Genomic DNA, 12,397 nt, shown 5'->3' with positions numbered 1-12,397 from the left:
ACTTTAAATATGCCTTTTACCCACGGATGAATAACCTAAGGAACTAGCTATGCCAATGTAGTGTTTAGTGTTTAAAAGTGGTGTAACCCCAACCTTCAAAAACAAGGACAAAAAAAAAAAAGAGGATTTTTTTTCCTAGATGGATTGTTCAGCTAAATCAACATGTTTTCAAAACTGAAAGAAAAAGCCCTCCAGGGGTGAATACCATTCCGTGTAAGCTCAGAAGGCGGCTTGTACTCAACTACAGCAGCTCCTCATGGCAGCACACCCCGCCTACTGTGGCAGTGAAATGAACAGCTTTAAAAAAAGTGGCCTTCGTCACTCCGCAGGCACAAAGATAAAGGCAGGGGCTTATGTAACTCTCTTCTAAAGGAATCTGATCCTTGCGCTCACCCCTTTCGTTTTGTGAGTTCGCGCCGTAACCATCCACGCTGAGCCCCTGCATCCTGCTTCTGCTGTCTCGCACACGTGCACTGCTACAGGTATGTATAGGTTCGTTTGGGTGTTTTTAGAACTCATGGTGTTGTTTTTTTTTTTTTTTCTTTTTTTTTTTTTTTTCCCCCCAGAGACGTAGAACAAGTGCTTGCGAGGCGTGACTCAGCATGTTCGGGAGACTTTCATTTTATTTGCAGGCACAGTGCAAAAGCTCATTTAAATGCAATTGAGGGTTCCTTCCTTCCCTTTTTCTTCTTGAGATGATGGTTCAGAAACCTTTTATTTTCCCTGCAGAGGTGGGGAAGACCTCTGAGGAGGAAGACTCAGGAGAGTGCGTTGAAAGTGATGGTGCCACATAGTAGTATCTTTATATTTTTTACTGGCTGTAGGTTCAAGTGTCTGAAAAATTCTTGTTTGGTCTTCCAATAAATTCGCAAGTGCTTGCAGGTGGAAATGGTGGTACACCGAGGCTGTGGGTTTTCAGATCCCCCTAAAATAATAGCTTTGATAAATGTAAGAGGGGGAAATTAATTCTTAAGTAATGTTTCTACAGCATCTTAGAAATGGATAAAAATGCTGTTTGTATGTATTACAGCAGATGCAGAAACACTGAAGTGCCAGAACTGATCTGAACCGATCTGCAAAAATGAAATCTGGTATCTGCAATCTTGCCCTGGTGATACTGCTTGGGACATTCTGAATTTTAAAATCTGTGAATCCAGAATACATTGGCCTCTAGAATTCTGTCCAGTTTTTCTGGCTGCAAAGTTGTTTGTTGGCTTTCCTAAAGTTATCCTTTTACTGCTGCAAATCTTTAAGTCCCACTTGTCCAGGAACAGTTCAGTAATCTGCTTTTTCCTATTTCTCTCTGTATTTTTTGGCACAGTCAAGTTTGAAGAGCCTTGTTTCTTTACTAACAAAGTTTCTATGGTAATACACATGATTTATCTGTAGAGAGCTTGGGCAAAGCTTTATCTAAATTCTTTCCATGTTCTTGAATCGTTTGTGGATGCTCTGTGAAGATTAAAAGGAGTTATTCAGGTCTGTTCACTGAGTTGGCTAACCTAAGCTTGATGGCAGAAGATCATTAACTTGAGTGTAAGGAGCTACATACAGGAATGTTAGATTCTGCTGGTACTTTTTGACCTTTGTGAATTACTTGTTTATTTTCATTTAAGCAATAGTTTGAAAAAAATTAACCACACCCTATTCTTACTTCTTGACAAAAGATTTGGCTCAACTTTATGGTTTTTTATGTTCAGTTTTCTTTTTGTCCTGTCTTGGAGTTTTAATGCATTCTTTATTTAATATTAAAGAAATACAGTTTTATACTCTGACTTGTGCTGGTGCATTTTTCTTGGCATCTTTCTTAAGTGTCCTTCTTCAAAAGTCTGCAACATCTGAGGCTAAAGCTGTTTAGAAAAAGTTTATTGACACTGAAAATTTCAGTTATGTAATATTTTAAGTCCCTGGATGAAAATATAATGCTTAACCTATGTGTAATTGTATCTTTCTACACAGTAGCTCTTGTTTTTGTTTTTTTTTTTTTCTTTCAAAATGCTGTCTCTTGTATTAAGCCTTTGCTGTCTACTAAAGAAATCTATGCATTCCTGACAGGAAATATACATGATGAAGAGTGGAAGGACTGGCTTCATCGCTATGTAAATAGTTTGTGATGGTTGCCTTGCTTCTTGGTCATAACTTTATTTTTATTGGACTACTCACTGAAGGCCATGGAAATCCTAGCATGTACCAGGTCCTTGCTGAAGACTTCATAACATAAGAAATTCTAATAAGAATTTTATTTATGTTGAATAACCCAATGGGCTTACTAACTAATGCTTCATTTTAGACCAAAGAGTAATGAGCATGTTCATCCTGTTACTGTAGTGACTGAAAAATTCAATATCCAATGATACTGCTGTTTTCTGCCGTTTTTCAGTGTGGCATGCTTTGATATTTGCTACTGAATCTTTTTTGTTCTTCAGTATCAGACATGGCCAATGAATCGAGGCCCTGCCCATGTGATATTGGAGACAAATTTGACTATGGAGGCCGTGGGCAGGAGGTGCAGGTTGGGCACATCAAGGCGTATGTCTGCAAACCTTCTGCCAGCACCGACAGAGCTGTGATTGTGATTCATGATATATTTGGATGGCAGCTCCCAAACACCAGATACATAGCTGATATGCTAACAACCAATGGATACATGTAAGAAAGTGTCTTTTGTCTTTTCAAAGTGTCTTTTTAATAAGAAAGTTTGTTGAATCGTTTTCTTTTTCTCATATAAACCATACAAACACAAAAAATTTCACAGTCTTTCTTTACCCCATTCTCCAAGGAGCTTTCTGGTAAAACAGTGAAAGAAGTCTAATTTAATTGAGTAGTCTTACTATAATGAGTTAGTAAGTAAGCACAGAAGAAGAGAGAGGAAACAGAAAATTTTCTTATTCTGCATTTTTCATCCTCCATGAGCCTGAAGCAGCCTGTTTCCTCCCTTCCTCTGTGCAACTTGACTGTTATGGTGAAAATTCCAAAGAAGCTGAAGGTCTTTCTGTGAAGGGAACGTGTACTGGCTTGTGCCAAATAGCGAAACAAATTCTCAAATATGTGAAAAGCATATTGAGTATCCTCTTTCTTGCATTACTGGGTTAGTGTTCCTTCTAGGCTAAATATATGTACCGTGTAAATTGTAGTTTCTTTGGTTTGGTTTTGGATTTCTTTTTTTAAGTTTGGTAGGCAACCACCAAGGATTTTCAGTTACAGTTAACTATTTATCAAATTAAGAAATTAATTTTAACAGGGCGAAATGTAACTAGAAATTATACGAGGTCTTCTTATTAGATGTAGAAAATTATCGAGGATTGCTGGTATAATGCTTTGGTGTGGGTTAATTACTATGTATTTAGCAAAATGAATTTGTTGTGTAGTACATATGGTCTTCCCTTTAATCCTTTTCCAGTGTTATTTCATGGACATAAAATATTTTCATTTTTCTTTCAGAGCCATCTGCCCAGATTTTTTTGTGGGACAAGAGGCCTGGAAACCTTCTAATGACTGGGCAACTTTCAATGACTGGGTGAAAACACGAGACGCTGGCAAAACAGACAAGTATAGCCATTGTTCCTTTTTCACCGAGGGGACATCCGTATTTTGTAGGAGTTTTTGCCTCAGTAAAAATGCAAAATTAGATCCTAAATTATTAGTGGGTCAAATATAGAAAGAAAATATATTAGTGGGTCTACAAATAGAAATTTAGTGCAGGTTATGTGAATGGTGCTTTAAGGAAAAAAGTAGACATTTGAAGAATAAAAGTGCCCAGTGTTTGTCTGTACAGAGAGTAGAAGCAAAGTGAATAACTCAAAAGAAAAGAACCAGCAAAGGCTAGAAAATGCAGCTCTCTCTGGCTACTTTGATACCTCAGGAAGGCACAAAATCTATGGATTTTAATAGGGAGCAAATGCAAACACTGCGTAACAAGGGAATATTTCTTCTGCTCCCCATCAGATCACAGCTAGTTCAAAGCATACTGCTTTCCCACTTTTCTGTATTTTTCCCATTTTTATCTGACACAGAGCTTGATTGCATAAAGTAACTACTGATTTAGAAAAAACACTTTGAAATTTGCTTCCAAAACTTTATAAAATATTTGTCATCCTTGTGAGAGATGTTTTGCATATAAGTCACATTTGTGACAACAGGATGTTCTTGACTGGCTGTGTGTCTCAAACTTTTATTTGTGTTACCCTATATGATAACTACTGCTATTTGTGAAATTAATTAGACTGCTGTTTGTAAAATTACCTCATGTCCTAGTAACAAGGATCTAGGAAGATTGATTTTCTCCTTTGTCTTCTCCCCTGGAGTTTGTCTTGTATTTTAAAAATGAATAATAGTAAAGTAATGTTGTGGGTTGACCCCAGCCAGCAGCAAACAACCTGGACTATCACTCACTCACTCCCATGAGAGGAGCAGGGGAGGGAATAAGGGAAACAAAGCAAGAAAACTCATGGGAGATAAAGACAATTTGATACATAAGGGAAAGAGAAAAACCAGGAGTGATGCAAAGACAGTCACTCCATCCCAGAAGCAGACTGATGCCCACCCAGTCTCTGAGCAGCAGCCAAGGAGGCCAGAGAAGCAGGGCTAGAGCCTTAATTCACTTTCATTTGCCTGTCTCAGAGAAGTTGATGTCGTCCTCAAGTATCTAAAGGACCAATGTGGTGCGAAGAAAATTGGTGTCATTGGGTTTTGCTGGGGTGGAGCAGCAGTGCAACATCTGATGCTGAAAAATCCTCATTTAAAGACCGGAGTGTCCCTCTACGGTAAGCTTGAAATACCTGCTGCATTCTAAGCAGAATACCAGTGCAGGAAGCAATTCTGTAGCACTATTGCTGCAATAAAATTCAGTGTGACGTCTAGTGGAACAAGGTGATTTTATTATAAATAATCTATATGTGATTTGATTTTGCATATTCACATTTTTACACTTAAGCATACCCAGTAAGATCTATGTATTTAAAGAGTGGCATGACCAGGATCACATCTGTGAACATAGTGCCAAATGCCATGGCCTCACTGTGGCTGAGGTTCCTCTTGGCTGGCAATGACAAAAGGGCTTCTAGGCACATCTTTTACATCTTTTAGCCCGTGGTCCCTGATTACTAATAGGAGCCATTTTTAACACTCTGTTTTAACTCCGTACTCTTACACATTACTCAATGCATTTATGCTACCTTTGATATTTTTCTTATTAACCTCTGCTCTTCTACAGAACCCAGACCAACTTATTTCAATTAGAGGTGAAAGCAAATTGAAGGTATTTTTCCCGCAAGATTATTTGGATTGTTTTGCTGCACTGGTATGCTGATCATTTGGGTCAATTCAACAGTATTACTTGTTAATATTTTACTTTTGTGTTGTAATGATCTCAGGAATGAAAAGAGTAGCCAGGGTGGCAACTGGTTAGTTCTACTGTAACTTTTATTCAAATATATTTGAATAGTCAAAATTACAATGTCAATTTGTCATGGAATCATATCAGTATAAATATATGTACACTGAAATTGTAACCATGTATGTGGAATGATTAATATTTACAATTGTCTTAAAAATGGTCTTCCCAAGCCAGAGGTGAGCAGTTCCAAAGTGTCCATCATCTTACAAAATTCTGTTTCTGACGGTGGTCAGAAGCAGTTGCTCAAAGCAACCCACAAAAATGGGGCAAATATAACAATTCTTCCCTGATTTTTTCCCCAGAACTGGTCTCTAGTTTCTTTTTCACACAACTGATGTTACGTTTAATGACATTGCAAACATTTCACAACAAAAGGGACTTTTAAACAAAGTGTGTTAAATGCCATTACAAACTGATCAGCTGTAACTGATGAAGATGTCTTGAAGTTTCACTGTATAGATTTTGTAGTGTTTTAGCTACTTTAGGTAGCATAACTTACTGTATGTATGTTTTCTTCTTCCTTAGGAGTGATCAGCCGTTTTGAGGACAAACACAGTTTGCTGCATCCTACCTTCTTCATTTTTGGTGAGAAGGATGACATTATTCCATTGGAGCAGGTGAATTTCCCATCACAGATATTTACCTTTTTAATGCTTTTCATGCGTGTTTTGTAATTTGGTTTTTAATGAACACAAAGTAGAAAACTAATTTGCACTTTTCTTTCTCTTTCACTAACTCTTACAGTACTTCTTCACAAATTTATCTTGTTTATCCCCAAATCAAAAAGTTTTACCATGACACTAAAAATATTTTCGGTTCCTGTTTGAAAATTTGGATGATTTTCATCAGTTCCTAGGAAAAGAGCAAGAATCCAAAGAAAGCCTTCTGACAAGTTTGAGATAGGAGACCCTTTTTAGTGATACTAATGGTCCATAAAATCTGCCTGTTTCAATGGAACCACTTGTTGCAGGGGAAGTAAAAGGATCCTGTGGCTATCCTATTCCGTTTTCCACTGTTCTGCAGAGTTTCTCCTTTCCGTCACTCTGTCGACAGCCTGTGTCAATGTCTCTGGAGCCTGAGTGGAGAATGATTGGAGAAAGACAATTATTTGCCAAGGAGATCAGAGGGAAACACGTTTTTATTTAGTGATGTTTGCTTTAATGTTCCTAGCAAAAATTCCAGTTACTCTGAACTGCTGATTTTGTCTCTGCCCCTCCTCCCTCAACTTCAAATTAATTCAAACTCCTGCCCCATTTTATTTTATGTGAGCTCTATCAGCAGCAACTCATACAGTGGTCACTACATGACAACCTTCTCATGATGCTGAGCAGTAGTTTTTTTTTTCCTTTACAGGTATTAATAGTAATCCATGTCATTTTTTTTTACATTTTATACAGTCACATGCTAGTATTTTACAGGGGAAAAAAAGAGCCTAGTTAAATAAAGCAAGTGCAGTAACAGAAATGCATTTAGGTATAAATTAGTAGAAGAGAAAATACTGGCAAGGATAAATTCTGCCTGTTTTCAGAAAAGTAAAAAATTAGGACAGTTTTGGGGCTGTAAATATAGAACATGTTAGCTTTGTACTCAGTCAACATAGAATGTTCTGTGTTACAGGTCACCTTACTGGAGCAGAAGCTTAAACAAAACTGTAAAGTTGATTATGAAGTTAAAATTTACCCTGGACAGACACATGGGTTCGTGCATCGCAAAAGAGAAGATATCAATCCTAAAGATAAACCTTATATTGAGGAAGGAAGAAAGGATATGATCAACTGGCTGAATAAATATCTTTAGGTTAATTAATGCCAATAAACCAAATCAATTGTTGTAGGAAATCAGAAAATAATACAGGTTATATTGCTTAAAATGTTCTTACAACCATAAAAATATTTTGTAAAACTTCTGCAATAACACTGCTAGTTATTTGCACTTACCTTCTAAGTAGGGGCTTAGAAATGGCTTTTCAAATGCTGAAAGTTATAAATGTAAAGGTTTTTTAACACTGGTCTTGTATATCTTAAAATTATTAGAATTTCATGTGGCATATCTTCTGGCACCTGAAAGTTTCATTTTTTATATCAATGTCAACTTGATTAAATATCATTGAAACTCTGCCCACGCTTGAGAAATTCTCTCCTTAAAGCTGTATTTAGTGTTGTTTAGCTGTGAGATTTTCACCTCCAAGACTTTCAGCTTTTAGGTAAATATAGTTCTGGGTTGGAAGGCTGGGAGATTTTCTTGGAAACAGAATATCCTATTCAGAATTCATTAAAAGAGAGCTAGAAAAGAGAAGGGGAAAGACAATGGAAAGAAATGTATATGAACAGAAAGGGGGCTGTAAAAAGTTAGGAACTATGACTGAAGTGATTAGAGGAAATCACATCATTTCATGATTATCTTGATGCAAATGCTTCATCTCATGGTTTCAGGCATCAGTTTAATCTAAACTAACCTCCAATGTTACTTCCTCATCTCCACAAATCTTTCCTTTATCATCAGGTTTCTCTCTGCTGGGATTTAATTTGGTATTGTTATTGGTAAGCCACAGCCCATTCCTAGTGACTGGGGGAGCATTACCCTGTTTCAGCTCCTTTGGACCCTCCCAGTGTAATTCCCAAAAACCATGTGGTGAGGCCTTGCCTGTATTTGTGATGCTGAGGGAATAGAAGTGCCTAAAATATTGTACTGAATGTTGCCCATATTCCTCTCAGGGAAGTATGTGTGAGCCCAGGGAGCTTTCACAGAATATTCCCTTTCAAGTTGCAGCCTCTCCATGGTTTCCATTGCCCCACAACATTTTTTCTTTTTGCATTTGCTGCTGCCAGCCATGCCTGACAGCTCCCTCAGGAAGTCCCATTCCCTCAGGCTCTGTCCTACCTAGGGGCTTAAGAAATCTGTAGCATGTGTCTGAACTTCACGGTGTCTCTTTGAACTCTCCCACCATGTGGGTCCCACCTCAGGTCCCAAATCCTCAGCAGCACTTCATCACTGCATTTCAACCCCCTTTTTCACATCACTCCTTCCCTCCTGCAATGGACTCTCTATGTCCCATGAGAAAATAGTTCTCTCTGCAGCACACTGATTGATATTAAAGAAAATCTATCTTTCAAAAAGATTTCATGCGCACCTCTGAAGTTAAAATGCAAAATCTTCCTTTGTTCCTCGGTTCATGCCCTTGGTCACTGATTATTGCTGTTCTGTGGTTTGGACACTGCACATTGTGTTTCCATCTTCCTGCTCAATTATTTCAGGAGAGATGAGCCTTGAGTTCTTACTGGGTCCAGCCAGTGCAGGGAAAGCCTCTTCAGGTCTGCAGGGCATTGTTGCCATGAGTCATGATGCAAGAAATAGTCTCTCCACACTGGAGGTGAGAAGTTCCATGATGCCTACCCTGATCCTGCCCTTGTGCTCAATCTGTGCAGATCCCCAATGACTTACAGGCAGAGGGAAGGGCCAGACAGTGACTTCTGTGCTTCCTTCCAGTCCTGGCATGGTTCTGTTCTCAGCAGGTAGAAGAGGAACAGGAGAGAACTGCAGACACCTCCATGCACTGGCACAGGCACATCTGATGTGTGTGCCTGCCCAGCTCTAGGGAATGGGAACATAACAATGCACAAACCTTCCTGGAAGGAAGTAATGTAGGTTTGTGGTTCAGGTAATCTGTAAAGTGTAAATTCGATTCCCAGCTCTGGATTCATGCCCAGTTTATCAGGGTCGCTATAAGAACAGAGAGAATGATGAAAATGAACTCTCTACAACTATTTTCTCATGTGGATTTTAAATTAAAAGAACTTTGGTTTCTCTGAAGATAATGTCTTGGTTGGCAAACCTGTCCAGCTTGGTTTTTCATGTGAATGAGGAGATGTCTTAGGGAATAGGGCTAAGTGTTGCCAAATTTTCCCTGAGACAGGGAAAGACTGTAAAACTGAAGATTATTTTGCCAAAATCAATATTCTGTAGAGAATTCAGAGTCTCTTGCTGTAGGACAGATGTTACATTTTATTATATATTTGTTTTTATAGGAAAAAACAAAATGGGTGCATTCGAAAAGGTCATTGCCAGCAGCTCAAGGGAGGTTATCCTGCTTCTCTACTCAGTCCTGGTGAGGTCACATCTGAAGTGCTGTGTCCAGTTCTGGACTCCTCTGTACAAGAGAGACATGGAGCCCCTGGAACAGGTCCGGCAGAGGGCAACAAAGATGATGAGGGGACTGGAACATCTCTCTTACAAGGAGAAGCTGGGACAACTGTGCCTGTTCCACCTCAAGGGGAGATGGCAGAGGGGGAACCTCATCAATGTCTGTCAGTATCTGAAGGGAACAGGTCAAGAGGAGAGAGCCTGGCTCTTCTTGGTGGTGCCAAGCAATAGGACAAGAGGCAATGGGCAGAAAGTGATGCACAGGAAATTCCATCTAAATATGAGGATGAACTTTTTTACTGTGCAGGTGACCATGGACTAGAGCAGATTGCCCACAGAGGTTGTGGAGTCTCCCTCACTGAAGGTATTCCAGGACTGTCTGGATATCATCCTCTGTGATGAGCTCTACGATGACTCTGATTGACCAAGGAGGTTGGACCAGATGACCCACTGTGGTCTCTGCCAAACTTACCAGTGATTTTGTGATTCTGTAAAATACACTATCTAAGATGAAGGACTCAGAAAACTCAGTACTGGTACAAGCATTTTGGTACATCTGTTATATTTAATCAATTTAATATCACACTGGCTTAACTCCTACTCCAGTTTGCGTACCTTTTTTAAATGCTGAATGGGAGATTTTTTATAGGCTTCAGTTAAATCTTTATGGCACCAGTTTTTTTAATCCACAAAATGCCTCTTCACCTCTGTTCCTTTTTCTGCATTGCTATCTGTCAAGTTCACTTTTTTTTTTTCCCCCTGTGGTATCTAAACCAGATAGCCACCGTTTTATTTTGTTGACTTTTCTCAGCCTCTTCGACTCCTAAACTGGAATGGGCTTTTAATGCAGAGTCCATAGTCAGCAAAGACAAAGAAAAGCACTCCTGCTCCCATCACACCCCCCCTTCCGCCCCAGCCCGGGGACATATCTATGTAGCAGTGCCAATATTCCCATAAAAAAATGTGCATGCAGTCAGTATGAAAAAATGCTCTCCACCTTCTGGCCTGCAGGCAGGAGGGCATCTATGCTGTATGGTGCATTATAAGAGACTGTGCACTTGCTTTAAAAATGTGTCCCTCTGCACAGCGCCAACTGCATGAATGTGGGGAGCAGCTCTTCCTCAGCTGCAACCTCTGACTCCAAGGAACTCTGCTGCTAGGTCTTGAAAGGGCTTTTGTCTTATTTTTTCTTCAAAGCAGGCCCTAGGGAAGGAGCTGAATGATTGCTATGCTGGATTAGTAAGGCTTCAGGGCTAGAAGCCTGACCAGAATTTGAACTTGATGGAATTTGGAGAATTGATGGAAGATGTGAGAGAGATGACTACAGCAATAGATTCAGGTCCAGCTCATCTAAATGCCTTGTTGTAACTCATTTTGGCCACATTCACAGGCTTACTAAGTTTGCTATTTAGGACTATAGTTGCCTACATAGGCTGTGATCAAACTGGCCTCCATACCTTTAACTAATGAGATTTCAATGTGTTTTGCCACAGACCAGGAGTGGTAGCTTAGGCTCTAGAAAGGTGCACAGAGGACACAATTTTTGAGGTAGGTTGTTTTGTCACAGGGACACAAAACAATCTAGTTTCATTTTATTTGAGATAAGAAAAAATAAAGATAGACCAATGAAAGTACTTTAGTCGAAGCTCCCATGGGAAGAGCAATGGGGATTTGGTACCTTCTTCCTCTTTATGCCTTCAGAAGCCTCCAGCACACTTTGCTTATTTTCTGTTTTCTCATGTTTGGCACTGAAGTTTATCAAAGCCCAGTGAATAACAGAATGCTAAATTTCAGAAAGTGAGGAGTGGAATGGGCTAATAAAGCTCCAAAACAAAGTTCTCCTTTCAGACCATCAGTGGAGCAGATGGTGACACCTGTAGCAATACATTTCCCTCCCTTCCCTTCCCTTCCTGCCACTGCTGTATTAAGAGCTCATGAGGAAATTTCATATCTGGGCTGGTAGTTTGCCCAGAACTTCAGCAAAGCTACCCTGATGTTATTTATTAGGGGGATTGCAAGTTATTCCAACTGCACTAATTAAATGTTCCTCAGTTTTACTTCCAGGTGTTGAGCTTATAGATTGTTGACAATTTCTCTAAAGTTCTTTCCTTTTTTTTACCAGAATGTTTATAAAATTAAGAAAGCTTCTAAGAAACTTTAGATGGCTGGCTAAGCCAAAGTAAAAAACCTATGTCCTTCAGTAAAGAAAAAACCTTTATTTTTCCTCTGACTCCTCTGAGCAAAAAGCAGAAGGTAATTTTTAGGCATGGGTATTTGCAAGAAGAAAGAGATGCAGGGGGGAGGGATAAGCTTGCATGTTGTTGTATATATTTGCAAGAACTGTAGTTGCAGTGTTCTGTGGTGGTGCTTTGGAGAGCAGCAAGCTGTGAAAGCTCTCCCTGTCAGTACAGCAGTAGGGTAGCAGCTCAGGGTAGGTTAGCAGTGCAAGGTAAGTTGATCCTGTTGGATAGCTTGAATAGATTGAGAACTTATTATTCTCCTGCCTTTCCCCTGTTTTCCTCACCCAGCTGGTTTAGCTTCAAAATCACTCAAAATTTTTCTTTCTGAGACACAGATATACCCTGGGTGAAAATTAAAGGGACAGACTCGCCCATGGGTGTTATCTACTACAGATGAAACCAACTTCTGGCTCTAAGGGCAAGGTAAAGTAGAGGAGGTGGCCTCCTGTTCGGGGGTGTTCCTGATATGTAAAGGTTGTATATCACACCTGTGTTTTCAGATGTGATAACCAGAAGAATGTTCTCTCTTTATAGTGACACACAACAAACAGTGTAAGAAAAATTAAATAAATAAAATGGTGGAACTTTCTTCGCTGATAGAACTGTGTAATCACATCATTAAAAT

General features: G+C 39.3%; 1 protein-coding gene across 3 annotated transcripts; it reads left to right on the top strand.

Moving 5' to 3' along the window:
* Positions 1-233: 233 nt before the first annotated feature.
* On the top strand, positions 234-10,539 carry CMBL (carboxymethylenebutenolidase homolog). 3 transcript variants are annotated; one of them, XM_066186119.1, is made up of 6 exons: positions 234-482; positions 2,424-2,646; positions 3,439-3,546; positions 4,618-4,760; positions 5,918-6,009; positions 9,418-10,539. In XM_066186119.1, exons 2-6 carry the CDS (start codon positions 2,432-2,434, stop codon positions 9,499-9,501), a joined length of 642 nt encoding a protein of 213 aa, XP_066042216.1. In that variant the 5' UTR covers positions 234-482; positions 2,424-2,431; the 3' UTR covers positions 9,502-10,539. The 3 variants fall into 3 exon arrangements, with proteins under 3 accessions (XP_066042216.1, XP_066042196.1, XP_066042206.1); XM_066186099.1 differs by lacking the exon at positions 9,418-10,539 and adding an exon at positions 7,010-7,509 and having other exon boundaries at positions 320-482; XM_066186109.1 differs by lacking the exons at positions 234-482; positions 9,418-10,539 and adding exons at positions 2,049-2,096; positions 7,010-7,509.
* The last annotated feature ends 1,858 nt before the right edge of the window (positions 10,540-12,397 follow it).

This window comes from Chamaea fasciata, unplaced genomic scaffold (genome assembly GCF_029207755.1).
Source record: "Chamaea fasciata isolate MVZ Bird 193981 ecotype frontalis unplaced genomic scaffold, bChaFas1.0.hap1 SCAF_1, whole genome shotgun sequence".
NCBI lineage: Eukaryota > Metazoa > Chordata > Aves > Passeriformes > Sylviidae > Chamaea > Chamaea fasciata.
The sequence above is the reverse complement of the archived record's forward strand: the minus strand, read 5'-3'. Positions and strand labels throughout refer to the sequence as shown.